Below are 14,611 nucleotides of genomic sequence, written 5' to 3' on the forward strand. Positions count from 1 at the left end.
AAGGTATTTTGTCTTCTTGTTGCTATTATAAATGGGCTTATCTTGTTATTTTTTACTTTTGAAAGCTCTTGATTTCTGTGAATTAGTTTGTAACTGATGACTTAGATGAATTCAAAAAATTTTTCAGGCAGTTCTCTTGGGTTTCAGGTATGTAATCTTATCAGCAACAAACAGTGATTATTTCAACCCTCTTTTATAATTTTAAATCAGTGTTGCTAATTTCTGCCTCATTTAATTGCACTGGCTAGTATCTCAGAACAAAATTAAGTACCAGGGCTGACAGTGAGTATTTCTTTTTTCCTGGTTTTAGTTAGAATGATTTCTACATAAAACATGATGCTGGACTTGGGACTAAAGTAAATAAGGGCTATTGTGTTAAAGAAGTACACATATATTACCATTTTATAAAAAATAAGAAAATCCTGATAATATAAGTTGAAATTGTCAAATGCTTCTTCAACATCTATGGAGTTGTTGGATGAGATTTTTCTCCTCAGATCTATTAAATGATGAATCATATTAATAAAATCCCTAATATTAAATTACTCGTGCATTCTTGTATGTAATCCCTCTTGGTCATGGTGTATTATTCTTTTATTGTGCTACTGGATTCAGTTTGTTAACATTTAGTTAGGATTTTTTTTTTTTTTTTTTGCGGTACGTGGGCCTCTCACTGTTGTGGCCTCTCCCGTTGTGGAGCACAGGCTCCGGATGCGCAGGCCCAGCGGCCATGGCTCACGGGCCCAGCCGCTCTGCGGCATGTGGGATCCTCCCGGACCGGGGCACGAACCTGCGTCCCCTGCATTGGCAGGTGGACTCTCAACCACTGCGCCACCAGGGTAGCCCCTAGTTAGGAGTTTTGCATTGATATAAGTGAGGACTGGTTAGTTGTTTTCCCTTTTATACACAATCTTTGCTGTGTTGTTGGTATGGATGTTAAACCACTTTGTATAATTTAGAAGTTTTTCTTCTTTCATATGCTCTGGAATTATTTAATTGATCTATCATTTCTTTAAGATTTAGTAACATCACAATGTGTAACTATGGTGCTTTTTAATGTCGTAGCTCTTTTAAAACCTTATCCGTGTTTCAATTCAATTGGTCCAGTAAGATTTCTAGCTTTTCTGGAATCAATTTTGATAAATTTTATGTTTTGCTAGCTAATTACCCATTTTATTCAAGTTTTCAAATGTACTTTATAGAGTCAAGAAGATTCTTTAATTTTTTTCTGGATGCTTGTGACTTATTTTTTAATAGATTCACCCCATTATTTATTGATTAGGTTAAGTAGTAGTTTATCTATTTTATTTTTTTTCCCTAGGCAACCAGACTTTGAATTTAATTACTTGCTGTATTATATTTTTGTTTTTATAATTTATTATTTTCTGCTTTTGTCTTTATTTTTTTTTATAATAATGCAATTGATAAGGAAATTTAGTTATTTCTGAGATATACATTTTAAAGTAATAACTAGAATTATGACTTATATCGTTATGTCAGAACATATAAGATTTTTAGAAATTTCATGTAATGTCTGAAACATTTATATTAACATATTTCCATACAAATAACCCAAAGAAAGATTAGTATTAGTTGTTTTTTTTTTTTTTTTTTTGTACTGCAGGTTCTTATCAGTCATCAGTTTTATACACAGCAGTGTATACATGTCAATCCCAATCGCCCAATTCAGCACACCATCACTCCCACCCCACTGTGGTTTTCCCCTCTTGGTGTGTCCATACGTTTGTTCTCTACATCTGTGTCTCAACTTCTTCCCTGCAAACTGGTTCATCTGTACCATTTTTCTAGGTTCCACATACATGCGTTAATATATGATATTTGTTTTTCTCTTTCTGACTTACTTCATTCTATATGACAGTCTCTAGATCTTTTCTTCTACTTTACTTGGGTTTATTTTATAATTCTTAACCTAACTTCTTGAGTTGGATCTGTTTATTTTGTATTCCTTTCATTTATTGATATAAATAATGAGACTGTGAATTTATTTCTGAGTATTGCCTGACCGATATAACAGAGGTCCTGATATGTAGTGTTTCCTTATTAATTTCTAGATTTTTTCATTTGAATTTGAATTTCCTTTCTTAATTGAAATATGGTTGACACACAATATTGTATTAGTTTCAGGTGTACTGCATAGTGATATGATATTTGCATACATTATGAAATGATCACTGTTAAGTCACCATCTGTCCCTTTACAAAGTTATTACAGTATTATTGACCGTATTTCTTATGTTGTATATTACATCCCTGTGGCTTATTTATTTTATAACTGGAGGTTTGTAATGCAGTCCCCTTCACCTATTTCCTGCCCCCTCCCAACCCCCTCCCATCTGGCAACCACCCTTTTGTTCTCTGTATCTGAGTCTGTTTTTCTTTTGTTGGCTTGTTTGCTTTGCTTTTTAGATTCCACATATAGGTGGCATCATATGGTATTTGTCCTTCTCTGTCTGGCTTATTTCACTTAGCATAACACCCTCTAGGTCCACCCATGTCACAAATCGCAAGATCTCATTCTTTTTTTATGGCTAAGTAATATTCCATTGTATATATATGTACCACATCTTCGTTATCCATTCGTCTGTTGATGGACACTTAGGTTGCTTCCATATCTTGGCTATTGCAAATAGTGCTGCTATGAACATTGGGGTGCATATATCCTTTCAAACTAGTGCTTTCGTTTTCTTTAGGTAAATATCCAGAAGTAGAATTGCTGAATCATATGGTAGTTCTATTTTAAATTTTTTGAGGAATCTACATACTATTTTCCATAGTGGTTGCACCAATTTATAATTCCGCCAATAGTACACAAGTGTTCTCTTTTCTCCACATCCTTGCCAACTTGTTATTTGTTGTCTTTTTGATGACAGCCATTCTTACAGGTGTGAGGTGATATCTCATTGTGGTTTTGATTTGCATTTTCCTGATGATTAGTGACGTTGAGCATCTTTTCATGGGTCTGTTGTATATCTTCTGTGGAAAAATGTCTATTCAGGTCCTCTGCCCATTTTTAAATAGAATTGTTTGTTTTTTGATGTTGAGTTGTATGAGTTCTTTGTGTATTTTAGACACTAACCCCTCTTCAGATATATCTTTTGTAAACATCTACTCCCATTCAGTAGGCTGCCTTTTCATTTTGTTGATAGTTTCCTTCACTGTGCAGAAGCTTTGTAGTTTAATGTAGTCCTATTTGTTTATTTTTGCTTTTGTTCCCCTTGCCTGAGGAGACAAATCCAAAAAAATGTTGTTAAGACCGATGTCAGAGAGCATACTGCCTGTGTTTTCTTCTAGGACTTTTATGGTTTCAGGTCTTACATTTAAGTCTTTAATCCATTTTGAGTTTATTCTGGTATATGGTGTGAGAAAGTAACCCAGTTTGATTCTTTTGCATGTAGCTGTCCAGTTTTCCCATTGCAATTTATTGAAAAGGCTGTCTTTTTCCCATTGTATATTCTTGTCTTTTTTTGTCACAGACTATTTGACCATATAAGCGTGGGTTTATTTCTGGGCTCTCTATTCTTTTCTATTGGTTAAAAAATTTGACCAGAAAATGAGGCTTGTTTCTTGGTAAGCGTCTGGAAAGAGAAGGAGAAGATGTATTATGTTCATCTTGAGGAGTCGCATCATGCTGTTTGGATTGTGCAGTTCTCAAGCAACCCACTAGCACTTGATAAGTGTAAGCTTTCACGGGTCTGCCAAGATTCTGAGATATTTTCCTCTTCATGAGTGTAAGCACACTTAATAAGGGGAAAACTTTTTTTACGGTATCAAACTAAACCAAACAGTCAACTTTAAGCTTATTTGAAAGCAATTTTCAGCTTTAGTGGAGTTTCCCAAAGAATGTCCATGGGGCTCCAATTGATAATGTACCATCAAACTTACTATAATATTCTTCCCTCCTGCCATTTCTCCTTCTGCCTCTCCTGTACCCCTAGAGCAAGCAGAATGGCTGTCCTCGCTCTTCTCTCCAGACTCTCCCAAGTCTATTCTCCTTCCAACCATATCATGAGCTCTGGTCTCTCTTTCCATTCCTCATCTTCCCAGATGTATTCCTCTCTGCCTCCTTCACCCCCACTTACCATGTTGTTTCTTTTCCTCTAAAGAACAATCCTGTCAGTCTGTCTCAGAGTTCTTCTTATTCATCAGCTATTTTTATCTATTATCTTGATCAGTAGAAGAAAAATAACTAAATGGTGGGGCACAAGGCTGTCAAATGCAGAATTCTTAGAAAAATCAGGAGCAAAGTTTTAAAATACTCATGCATTGCAAATTCTTGTCCCAATTATATTTTATTTTATAGTTATGACATTTAAGTCTATAAAGGGTTTAAGAGATAACATTGTGTGTACTTGTAAAAACAGTATCATCCTTTTATAGTAAGTCAGTATAGCTTTGGTTTTCATTATTGAGATGTTTGTCTTTCTTCCTAATAAGGAATAAACTTGTACAATGAATGAATTGTTTTGCAGTCTAAAGAAGGTGCATTTATTGTCAGAGATTCAAGACATTTGGGATGCTACACCATTTCTGTGTTTATAAGAGCTGGGAGGTAAGCAGTTGTGATTTTGATCTCTCTCTAGAAATAGCAATCCCTGGGACAGTCATTGTTATGGAGATACCATCACATAGAGAATGTAAGTGAGAGCCTAACATAGAAAATTGCTGGCCTGGAACTTGGGACAACTAATTGGTTCAAATTTTATCCCCTAACGAGCTCTGCATGTGACATTGGATAAGTTACTTAAACTCTCTCATCTCCTTTTCTCAAGCATCAAGTAAGGAGATTTGATTAGTTGTAGAAGACACTGCTGGTGCGATTCTCTCCTCACCTTGGTTTACCCCTGGGTTACCCTGCAGAGAGCTCTCTTGTACTCAGAAAGCTTCCTGTTTCTTTCTGCCTGAGGATGTTCTCTGGCTGCGGGTTCTTGTGGTCCCCAGGGGTGGACTGGAAGTACCTGAGAGTTAGCTTCCTAGGTGACCCTCCAACCATGAGGAGTGGAGGATAAGCCCTTCAGCTCCTTTGCACTTTAGTGGGAAGACTCTGAGGTATGTTCCACAGACTCTCATCTCTTCCTAGAGGGATTAAGCCCCAGCTGCCCATAGGAAACCTGCTCATCAATACGCCCGATACTGGTTTTCCTCCCTCCTTTGTCTCACATCTCTCACAGTGCATTTATTCATTCATTGAACTGATACTTGATTCAATAAATGCTCATAAGTGTCCATTACGAGCTGTACATTTTTGGACACTAGACTTGTCACCTAGACAACTTTCGCTGAAGTTATGTTTGAATCTAAGACCCCAGTACCATAGCTGAGGAATTTTCCTGGGCTGGGGTTGCACCTGTTGAATTTAATCCTATCTGCTCTTCAGTGTGTAGTGTTACTAGGATATGAGTTTTAGAGGTGGAGTCCTGTTGCTTAATGATTGACTTGGTTCCATCGTGGTCTTTTGCTTGTTTATGAACTCACATTTTACTGATTGTAGAAGTATGGAGGCTACCATCAAACATTATCAGATTAAAAGGAAGGACTCAGGACAGTGGTACGTGACTGAAAGACACCTCTTTCAATCAATCCCCGAGTTGATCTGGTATCACCAGCACAACGCAGCTGGTAAGTCAGAAACTTCAGGCTGGGAGAGTCGGGGAGCCAGGCCCCAGAGAGGCAATGTATCTCTGGTCAGACACTTAACAGGACCAAATATCCCTGTAGAAATGTTTAAGAGTCGAAATACAACCTGTCTTCTGTGCAATTCTCCTCCTCATTGATGCGTTTTTGTTTTTTCTAGTCAGGTGGCAAGAGGTAGGTTGATTTTTTTTTACATTTCTGCCAGGTTAGAAAAATGATAGATGACAAGGAAGCAAAAGGCCATTTAGTCATTATGCATCTGTTCTTGAAATTTACATGGAGCTAAATGTAATAAAATTTCAAATGTCCTAAAGGCTCATTCTTCTTTCTCTTTACCCCTCTAAATTTGCTCTTAACTTTAGAAAGTTGCAATAGAAAATTACCCTTAAATGTCTCATTGTCTGTTCTTTCTTGTATGGAAAACAGAAAATGTTTTACACAGGACACAGCCTTACACAGTTACAATTTGACTTGAATATACCAGAGGCATATTTAACCCCCTTTCCCTCCCAGCTGTAATTTGCAATAATGGCTATTTTTGCAAACCTATCATCTATGGAAAGATATAGAATTCCAGAAAGTTCCACCACGATTACAACCGCAGCTCTGGTCTTCAGCCCTCGTCCAACCTGTACTGGACTACTCTGAGCCTATGGGGGGAATCTCCTTACCTCAGTGTTATAGAATTTGGAACCCACTGTAACTTCCATATTCTTTTGACTTCTTGACATGCAGTACTTTTTTTAGATTTTTCTCATGAAAAGTTGTGATGCCCAAACAAATCCCTTTTGGAAAGCGGCCACTTTTCCATTACACTGGTTCTAAATATCAGGAATAAATCCAAGGAAGTTTTTATTCTCTTATGGAGTGAGTCCACCTGGGTATTCCTGATGGTCACTGGGCGTTTGGTTAGAGAGGAAGTGGCAACATGTCTGAGTGGGGCCAGTGAGGACATATTTGTGGCTAGAGATAGAAACCCTTAGAATCAGGAGTTTTCTTCGTCACGCTCTTCTTTCCCCTTCCTTCAAAGAAAAAATTTAAGAAACAGAGTGGTGGTGGTGGTGACGTTAAAAAAAAATACCGAGGCAGATCAGGATGTGCTGACCTGAAAAGATGTTAGTGATAAGTTGCTTAGTAAAGAAAAAAAGGTGCAAAACAGTATATTTATAGTCTTACTTTTGAAAAGTAAATATATAGAAATACGTGCATACATAGAAAAATCCTGTTACAGTTTAGGTAATAATTTTTAGACTAATAAGATCATAACAGGCTACAAGCTGTTAATGTTTACCTCTGGGGAATGAGACTGGGGGTAAGGGAAACTTATTTTCTGCTTTGTAGATTATGCTAGGGTTTTAAAAAATTACAATGTATATAAATTATTCTTATAATGTGAGAAATACCACACAGATAACTTTTAAAATTAAAGCTAGATCAAACAATAAAAGAAAGAAAAACAGGGTTTGAGAACTTCTAACTACGGTGGCTGTTTATTAGGGAGAAAAGAAAGTAGAAAAGAGATAAGACAAAGAGAAAGAAGGATGATAAGAGGAAAGGCATGGGACTCAGAAATAGTTGATATTTACTGAAGACTTACTTTGGACCAGACCCTATTTTATGTATATTTATTTATTTAATCTTCAGAGAAATCCATGAGGTAGATGCTGTTGATGTCTCTATCTTACAGAAGAGGAAACTGAGGCATGAGTTGTGCTCAAGGCACACCGTTAATAAGTATTTGCACTGAGATTTGAATTCACAGAAATCTTTGAAACCATTGGAGCCGTAGAACCTACTGACTCCAGGGTCTGCGTTTAATGACTGTCATCTCCTCCAGAAAGAGGCAACTTAGATCATTGGAGGATCCAGATGAGGCTGTGAATTGAAACCCATGACTATCCCGTCTAGTTTTTGACTTCTGATCAATTTAGCTCATGACAGTCCATCTCTTTACCAGAAGTAAGGACAATGCAAAGAGAGTGACAGACTTTTTTTTTTTCTATCAGAGAGACAAACCATCACTAAACCACTGGTAGTAATTCACAGAATAAAAACATTTGGCAAACAAAAACTTTGAAGTTAGAGGAAGGTGTTAGGGTCTTAAGGAAATTCCTATTATGTTCTTTACTTTGATCATGTGTTATAGAGTCCCAACTTCATGAGGGCTCTAACCCCAACTAGGTCTTCAGAGTCACTGGTAAGCATCCTTTCCTGTTTTCTGTTCAAACTTCTACCATTCTCCTCAAGACCCCCTTTCTAGTATTATCCACTGCCCATGAGTAAATTGCCTAACCATCTACTTCATTAAGAAAATTGAAGTCTAAGGGGTACAAACTATTATGTATAAAATAAGTTACAAGGATATATTGTACAACACAGAGAATATAGCCAATATTTTATAATAACTATGAATGGAGTACAATCTTTAAAAATTACGAAACACTACACTACACCTGTAACTTACATAATATTGTACATCAACTATACTTCAGTTGCATGATTCTCCTGCCTGGTAGACACAGATACCTGCAATCCCACATGCCCTGAACTTCAATGAGGAAATGGAGCTCTTCATCTTATACTACTACTTTCCTTCCAAATTTACTCTTCCTGGTGTATCATCATCAGATAATCGTATCATCATCTTGCCAATTACAGGGGCTGGAAACATGGAAGTCAGAATAGATACATCCATTCTCCTTGCACTTCTGATTAATTATCAAGTGCGATGAATTTCATATCCTATATATGTCTCATGTAGGTCCCTGCCTCTCCCTGTGTACTGCCCTAATCATTATTCACTTAGATAATTACAGTGGCCTCTTCACTGGTCTTGTCGCCTTCAAGGTTGACTTCCCCTCATCCATCCTCTATACTGATGCCAGAAGGATGTATCAAAATGTAAATCTGACTACACCACTCCCTTATTTAGGATCTTTCAATGGCTCCCTCCCACCTGCAGGAAGATGTGATGCTCCTTTGCAAAGCATACAAGGCCTTGACCACAACCAGAATATAACCTACCTCTCATGTATAATTTCTTGCCCCTTCTACCTCTCACTCTTTGCTCAAATAGCTCTTCCTGCATCATACCTCTAAGTATCAATATCATCTTATGCTACTACCTCTGCCTACAATGTGGACTCCTTTTGTCAGATCCATCTCAGGTATCATCTCCTGACAGAAGACTTCTTTGAATCCAACAATGTCCGAGGTGCTCTTCCTCTGTGTCCCAGAGCACCTTGCGTATCTTCATCACAGAACTTACTCCTTTTACACTGAAATTGCCTCTCTCTGCCTGTCTTCCCTCACTGAGATGGAGCCCCTGTGTGTAGAGTCCTCATTTTCTTCATCTTTGATCCTCTGGAATCTTTGGGATCTACTTAGAGAAGTGTCTTACACACATTGGGCACTTAATAATGCTGCTTTCTGTTCTTATGTTGGCCAAGTTTGTTCCTGTCTTCCAGCCTTTGCACATGCTGTTCCATCTGCCTGGAATGCTGTTCCTTCTGATCCTTGTAGGATGGCTACTCATCCATGAATGTCAGCATAGCTGTCATCTTGTCAGAAAGGCCTTCTGTGGGCACTCATTCTAAAGAAGCTGTATTTCATCCACTCTACTTCATCTGCTTCATCGACTCATCATCTGCTGCTTCTTGTGTGTGCATGTACTTCTTTATTTTCTCTGTTCCCACTTGAATGTAAGCTTCATGAGAGTAGGGACCATCGCTGTCTTACTCACTGCTGTCTCCCACCATGTAGATAATGCTTGGCACAAAGCAGTCTTTCAAGAAATGTGAGTTGAAGAAATAAATAATAAATGTTTGTTGAACAAAAACTGAAATTGACTCTATGGAATACTACATGTGGACCCAATCAAAAGAAGTCTCATTACTCTACCATGCTATTAAAAAATAATAATAAACTACTCTCAAGAGGAGGATGGGGAAATGGGTACACTTAGACACTGTTGGTGGTTGAATGAATTAGTACAAACTTTCTAGACACTCTTTGATCATGAAGTCACATTTTAAGAAATTTATGCCTGAGGCAATAATTTGAGAGGTACATACAGATATATGTTCAAAAATATACAGCATATTTTACAATAGTGAAATCTTGGAAATAATATTAAGGTCTATTTATAGTCATTGACACATGTCAATTACATTTTGAGTGTAAAAATCTTGGAGCAAAACATTTACATTGCTGTGAAACATATCAGATGTTTCAAACACGCATAAGGAAATTTTTGCGAAAATGTTCACCAAAGTGATAACAGTGTATCTCTGGATACTAAGATTTTGTAAGGGACCTTTATTTCATCTTTGTGTTTTCTTGGATTCTTTAGTTTCTGTTCAATGAGCATATATTATTTTGCGAAAGGTGTTTTTCTAATGGGAAAAATAAGCAAACAGACTAACTGTAGAATGCTTTTTTGCCTGATCTATTTAAGGAATAGCACTATATTCTAGTATATTTGGCTTTTTCTTTTGTGCTAGTAACTAGGACTGAAATGCTGACTTTTTTTCTCCCCAGGGCTCATGTCCCGTCTCCGCCACCCAGTTGGGCTGATGGGCAGTTGCTTGCCGGCCACAGCTGGTTTTAGCTATGGTAAAGTATGCACATGTGCTCAAGTAAAAATCAAATCCAGTGAAGAGCCTATCCCAAGTTCCCTCTGTGTTCTTTAAATTCTCAGCTCTTTTGAGGTAGAGCCTGTCTAGCTACATTTCTCCTCAAAGTTTAAATCTCCCTTCTGAGATGTTTAAATATATGCAGCTCCTAAGGGCATTTAAACTTTGGGGGAAAATGTTTCACTTTTACTTCAAATTTCATTATACATTATTTGGAACCCTTTTGATAAATTCCAGTTCTTTTTATTTGAACGTTTGGGTTGTTGCTCTCTGGTTATGTGGGTGGCTGGGAAATGACTTCTCCCCAAGAGAACCTGCTAAAATGAGTTGCTAAAATTGTCCTTGTCACCTTTTTCGAATAGAACTTGGACCAAGTTTGATTTGAACTATTTTCTAGTGAATGTGATAGTTGCAAATCTGTGAGAATAAATAAGAGCCAAAGAATCCCGCTTTCTAATTTGTTGATACTTTATTTCCTTAAATTTATCTCATTAGGGGGACTCAGAATATACTGAAAAAAAAAGATAACACAATTATTGTGTAGCAGATAAGCAGGACTCAGGGTCGCTGTGAATTGGGCTGGAAAGGTGATTTCAGGGTGTTATGGGTGCCTAGATTATTCCTCTGCCCCATAAATACTATATGTTTAAAAAATTCTATCATTAGCCATTTATCTAAGTTAAACATGGTCGTTTTTTTTTTGTTTTTTTTTGTGGTACGCGGGCCTCTCACTGTTGTGGTCCCTCCCGCTGCGGAGCACAGGCTCCGGACGCGCAGGCTCAGCGGCCATGGCTCACGGGCCCAGCCGCTCCATGGCATGTGGGATCTTCCCGGACCGGGGCACGAACCCATGTCCCCTGCATCGGCAGGTGGACTCTCAACCACTGCGCCACCAGGGAAGCCCAAACATGGTCGTTTTTAATTAAAAAATAAACTTTTCAATTTTTCAATATCCAGAAGAGTGCACAGTTCGTAAGTCTAGAGCCTGAGTAATGTTGTCTGGTTTTGACTACCTTATATAAATGAAATTGGACACCGGGCATCCACGTCTGGCTTCTTTCTTCCATCCTTCCACATGTGAATTCACCCACCATGCTGGGTGTGGTTGGTCCACCTGCATTGCGGTGAACTGCTACGTTGCATGACTACACCGCAATGGATTTGCCCATCCTTCTTCAGATAGCCTTTTGGGTTCTAACCAGTTTTTGGCTTTTCTAAATAATATTATTAGGAACATTCTTGTATGCCTTTTGATAACGTTTAACACACACATATGCCCCGACAATGATGGATATATACTTAAAAGTAGCATTGCTGGGTCGTAGAGTATGAACATACTCAGATTTAGTCAGTTTTCTAAAGAATTTATACCAGATTATACTTTAATGAAGAGTGTATGGACGTCTCAGCTGTTCCACATCTTTGCCCTTGCCAGTATTTGGTATTCTTGTGGTTTTTGTTTGGTTTGGTTTCTGTTTTCATTTTAGCCAATCTGGTGCATGTGTAGTGGTATCTCATTTTGGTTTAAATATGCATTTCCCTGATGACTAATTATGTTGATCAACTTCTCATAGGTTCAGTGACCATTTGGACATTCTCTTTTGTGAGAGAATATACTATTCAAGTTATTTTTAACCCTTAAAGAATAGGATTATCTGCCTTTTCCTAATCGATTTATTCTTACTTTGAATAGGAATTCTTTGTTGGTTATATGTTTTAAGAAATATTTTCTCCCCGTCTGTGACTTACTTTTTCATTTTCTTAATGGGGTGTATTTGATAAATAGGATTTTTATGAAATTTAATCTATCAGTATTCTCCTTTATAGTTATATTCTGTTGAATAAGTCTATGTCAGTCCCAAGGTCATGAATATATTCTCCCATGTTATTTTAAAAACACACCTACTATTGGGAAGGGGAGTCCCTTGCAAAGCCTGGTGGTACAAGGGGTCACTGGCCATTACAATTCTTTTAAATGCATTATTTTAAAGTTCCAGCAGATGGTGGTGTTGCTGTATAAAAGTGGTTACTAAAAAGTTAAGATTTAATTCTCAGTTTTCCAAAGGGTTATTTTAAAAACAGTTCTTTTTTTCTTGATTTACTTCTGTAGAGTGAGAAATATTCAGTAATGCAAGCATCATTTCAAACGTACACTTAGATATGGGTTAGAATCTTAATATTGAAAATATTTATCAGGTGAATTGATTAGACTTTTCGCAAAGGAGAAAGGGCAGGAAAGCCCTTTAGGGGTGGAAGTGGGCAAAGAAACAATAATAGAAACTGAGATGGGGGACCCCAAATTTTATCTAATCTCACAAGTTTACTCACCAGGATAAAAACAGACTGGGGACATAAATATTTAGGCTCCAGGTCTGGTTTCGGCAGGTTTAGTTTAGAAAGGCACAGAACTGTTTCATCCTGGGTCTCTCTGGAAAGAGAAAGCATGTTTTGATATCCATAATTCCTCTCCAAGTAAGTGAGGTTTGTATTTTTATACTTGAATTCTGGAATTATACTTTTAAGCCACAATAAGAGTATTAAAAATGGTTACAGGTCCTTTCCACTCATTTATAAATTTTTTAAACCTCTCTGAAAAAGAAGAGAATAGGTCAAGAAAATTCCTAAATCTTTTCTAGCTCTAAAAATTTAACATGTTTTTCCTTATTTGTAATGTGCATGTTTTACTTTTCCAGAAAAGTGGGAGATAGATCCATCTGAGTTGGCTTTTGTAAAGGAGATTGGAAGCGGCCAGTTTGGGGTGGTCTATTTAGGCCAATGGCGAGCACATGTCCAGGTAGCTATCAAGGCCATCAATGAAGGCTCCATGTCTGAAGAGGATTTCATTGAAGAGGCTAAAGTGATGATGTAAGTACATACAATACCCAGATAAGTATCGTGCAACATCCTGGTGTCATGGAAAGAACACAGATTTTGGAGTCAGTCACATCTGGATTTGTGTCACAACTCTGCCCAAACTAGTTGTGGGACCTGGGCAAATTATTTGACCTCTGTGTGACCTGGGTGAGTTATTTCACTTTTCTAAGCCTCAATTTCCTCACCTGTAAAATGGGGATAACAATACCTCACTCACTGGATCAGTGTGTGAATTGAATGAGATAATGTATGAAAATGACAAGTAGATGTGTTCTTTTCAGCTCAATAATAGGTGCTTAATGACTACATTTTTTTTTCCTTTTCCCAGAAGCAAAAATCTTGATTTTGTCTAAATAGTAATATAAGGATATACTATTTGCTTTCAGAGAATTCAAGAATCATGAGGTCTAACAGAAGTGGCTCTTTGCAGATCATTGGACGCTGCTCTTAGCTTCTGGAATTTCCCAGATTCAGCCTTTTGCCTCAGTCGAACCTGTGGCTATGGTTTATGTCAGTAACCTGGGCTGGACCAGGATAGGCCAATAATTTGGCACAATTCAAATCAATATTCTTTAAGTACTTGTTGAACATTTACTTAGAGGAAGAGCAATGTGGTAAAAAAGGAAGACCGCAGGTGGCATTACCTAGATTCTGTTTTATTATCCAAAGCGATTTAGTTCTCTTCCAAATTTGCAGACCCCAGTTGACAAAAACAAAAGCAAACCCCCCAAAACCAGTGGTGATTAACTTGATCCATTATTTGAAGGCAGAGCAATGTGTCTCTTGGGGCTCTCAACCCATACTCCAAGTACTATCAAAATATTCTTTCCATCCACTTAGAATAAAATGAATTCTGAGAGAAGTTAATGATAAACACAACTTACCAGTGGTATCAGTTTCTCAAAGATGTTTTTGTGCCCCTTGGTTACCCTACTGGCCTTTGCTCCCTGATACTGCCTGCATAAGACCATGGTTTTCCTATATCTAAAGGATAGACAAAAATTATATTCCTGTGTATTGGATTAAATAGGTACAAGAAGAAAAGAACGAAGGGGAGACATATGATTCAGGGAAAGTTGAAGTCGTATTAGAATCCCTATCAAAAAGAAAGAATCAGAATTTAAATCCCCCTTCTGAGATGTTTAAATATATGCATCTAGGGACTTCCCTGGCAGTCCAGTGGTTAAGATTCCACACGCCCAAGGCAGGGAGCACAGGTTTGATCCCTGGTCGGGGAACTAAGATCCCGCATGCCGCGGCCAAAAATTAAAATAAATAAATAAACAAACAAATAAATAAATATATGCATCTCGTAAAGGCAATTTAAACTTTTGGGGAAAAGGTATCACTTTTACTTCAAATATCATAATACATTGTTAGGATCCCTTTTGATAAAGTACAGTTCTTTTTATTTGAATGTTTGGGTTGTTGCTCTCTGGTTACTTGAGTGTC

At 37.5% G+C, this 14,611-nt stretch overlaps 1 protein-coding gene across 1 annotated transcript in view; it reads left to right on the forward strand.

The window, feature by feature from the left end:
* The window catches only part of TXK (TXK tyrosine kinase), a 46,674-nt gene that overhangs the window by 13,953 nt on the left and 18,110 nt on the right, over positions 1 to 14,611 (forward strand). Inside the window, exons 6-9 of the mRNA XM_060012598.1 lie at positions 4,490 to 4,569; positions 5,509 to 5,636; positions 10,191 to 10,265; positions 12,979 to 13,150. Coding sequence (XP_059868581.1) covers positions 4,490 to 4,569; positions 5,509 to 5,636; positions 10,191 to 10,265; positions 12,979 to 13,150 — 455 coding nt within the window. The remainder of the gene's footprint in view (positions 1 to 4,489; positions 4,570 to 5,508; positions 5,637 to 10,190; positions 10,266 to 12,978; positions 13,151 to 14,611) is intronic.

This window comes from Delphinus delphis, chromosome 5 (genome assembly GCF_949987515.2).
Source record: "Delphinus delphis chromosome 5, mDelDel1.2, whole genome shotgun sequence".
Classification (NCBI taxonomy): domain Eukaryota; kingdom Metazoa; phylum Chordata; class Mammalia; order Artiodactyla; family Delphinidae; genus Delphinus; species Delphinus delphis.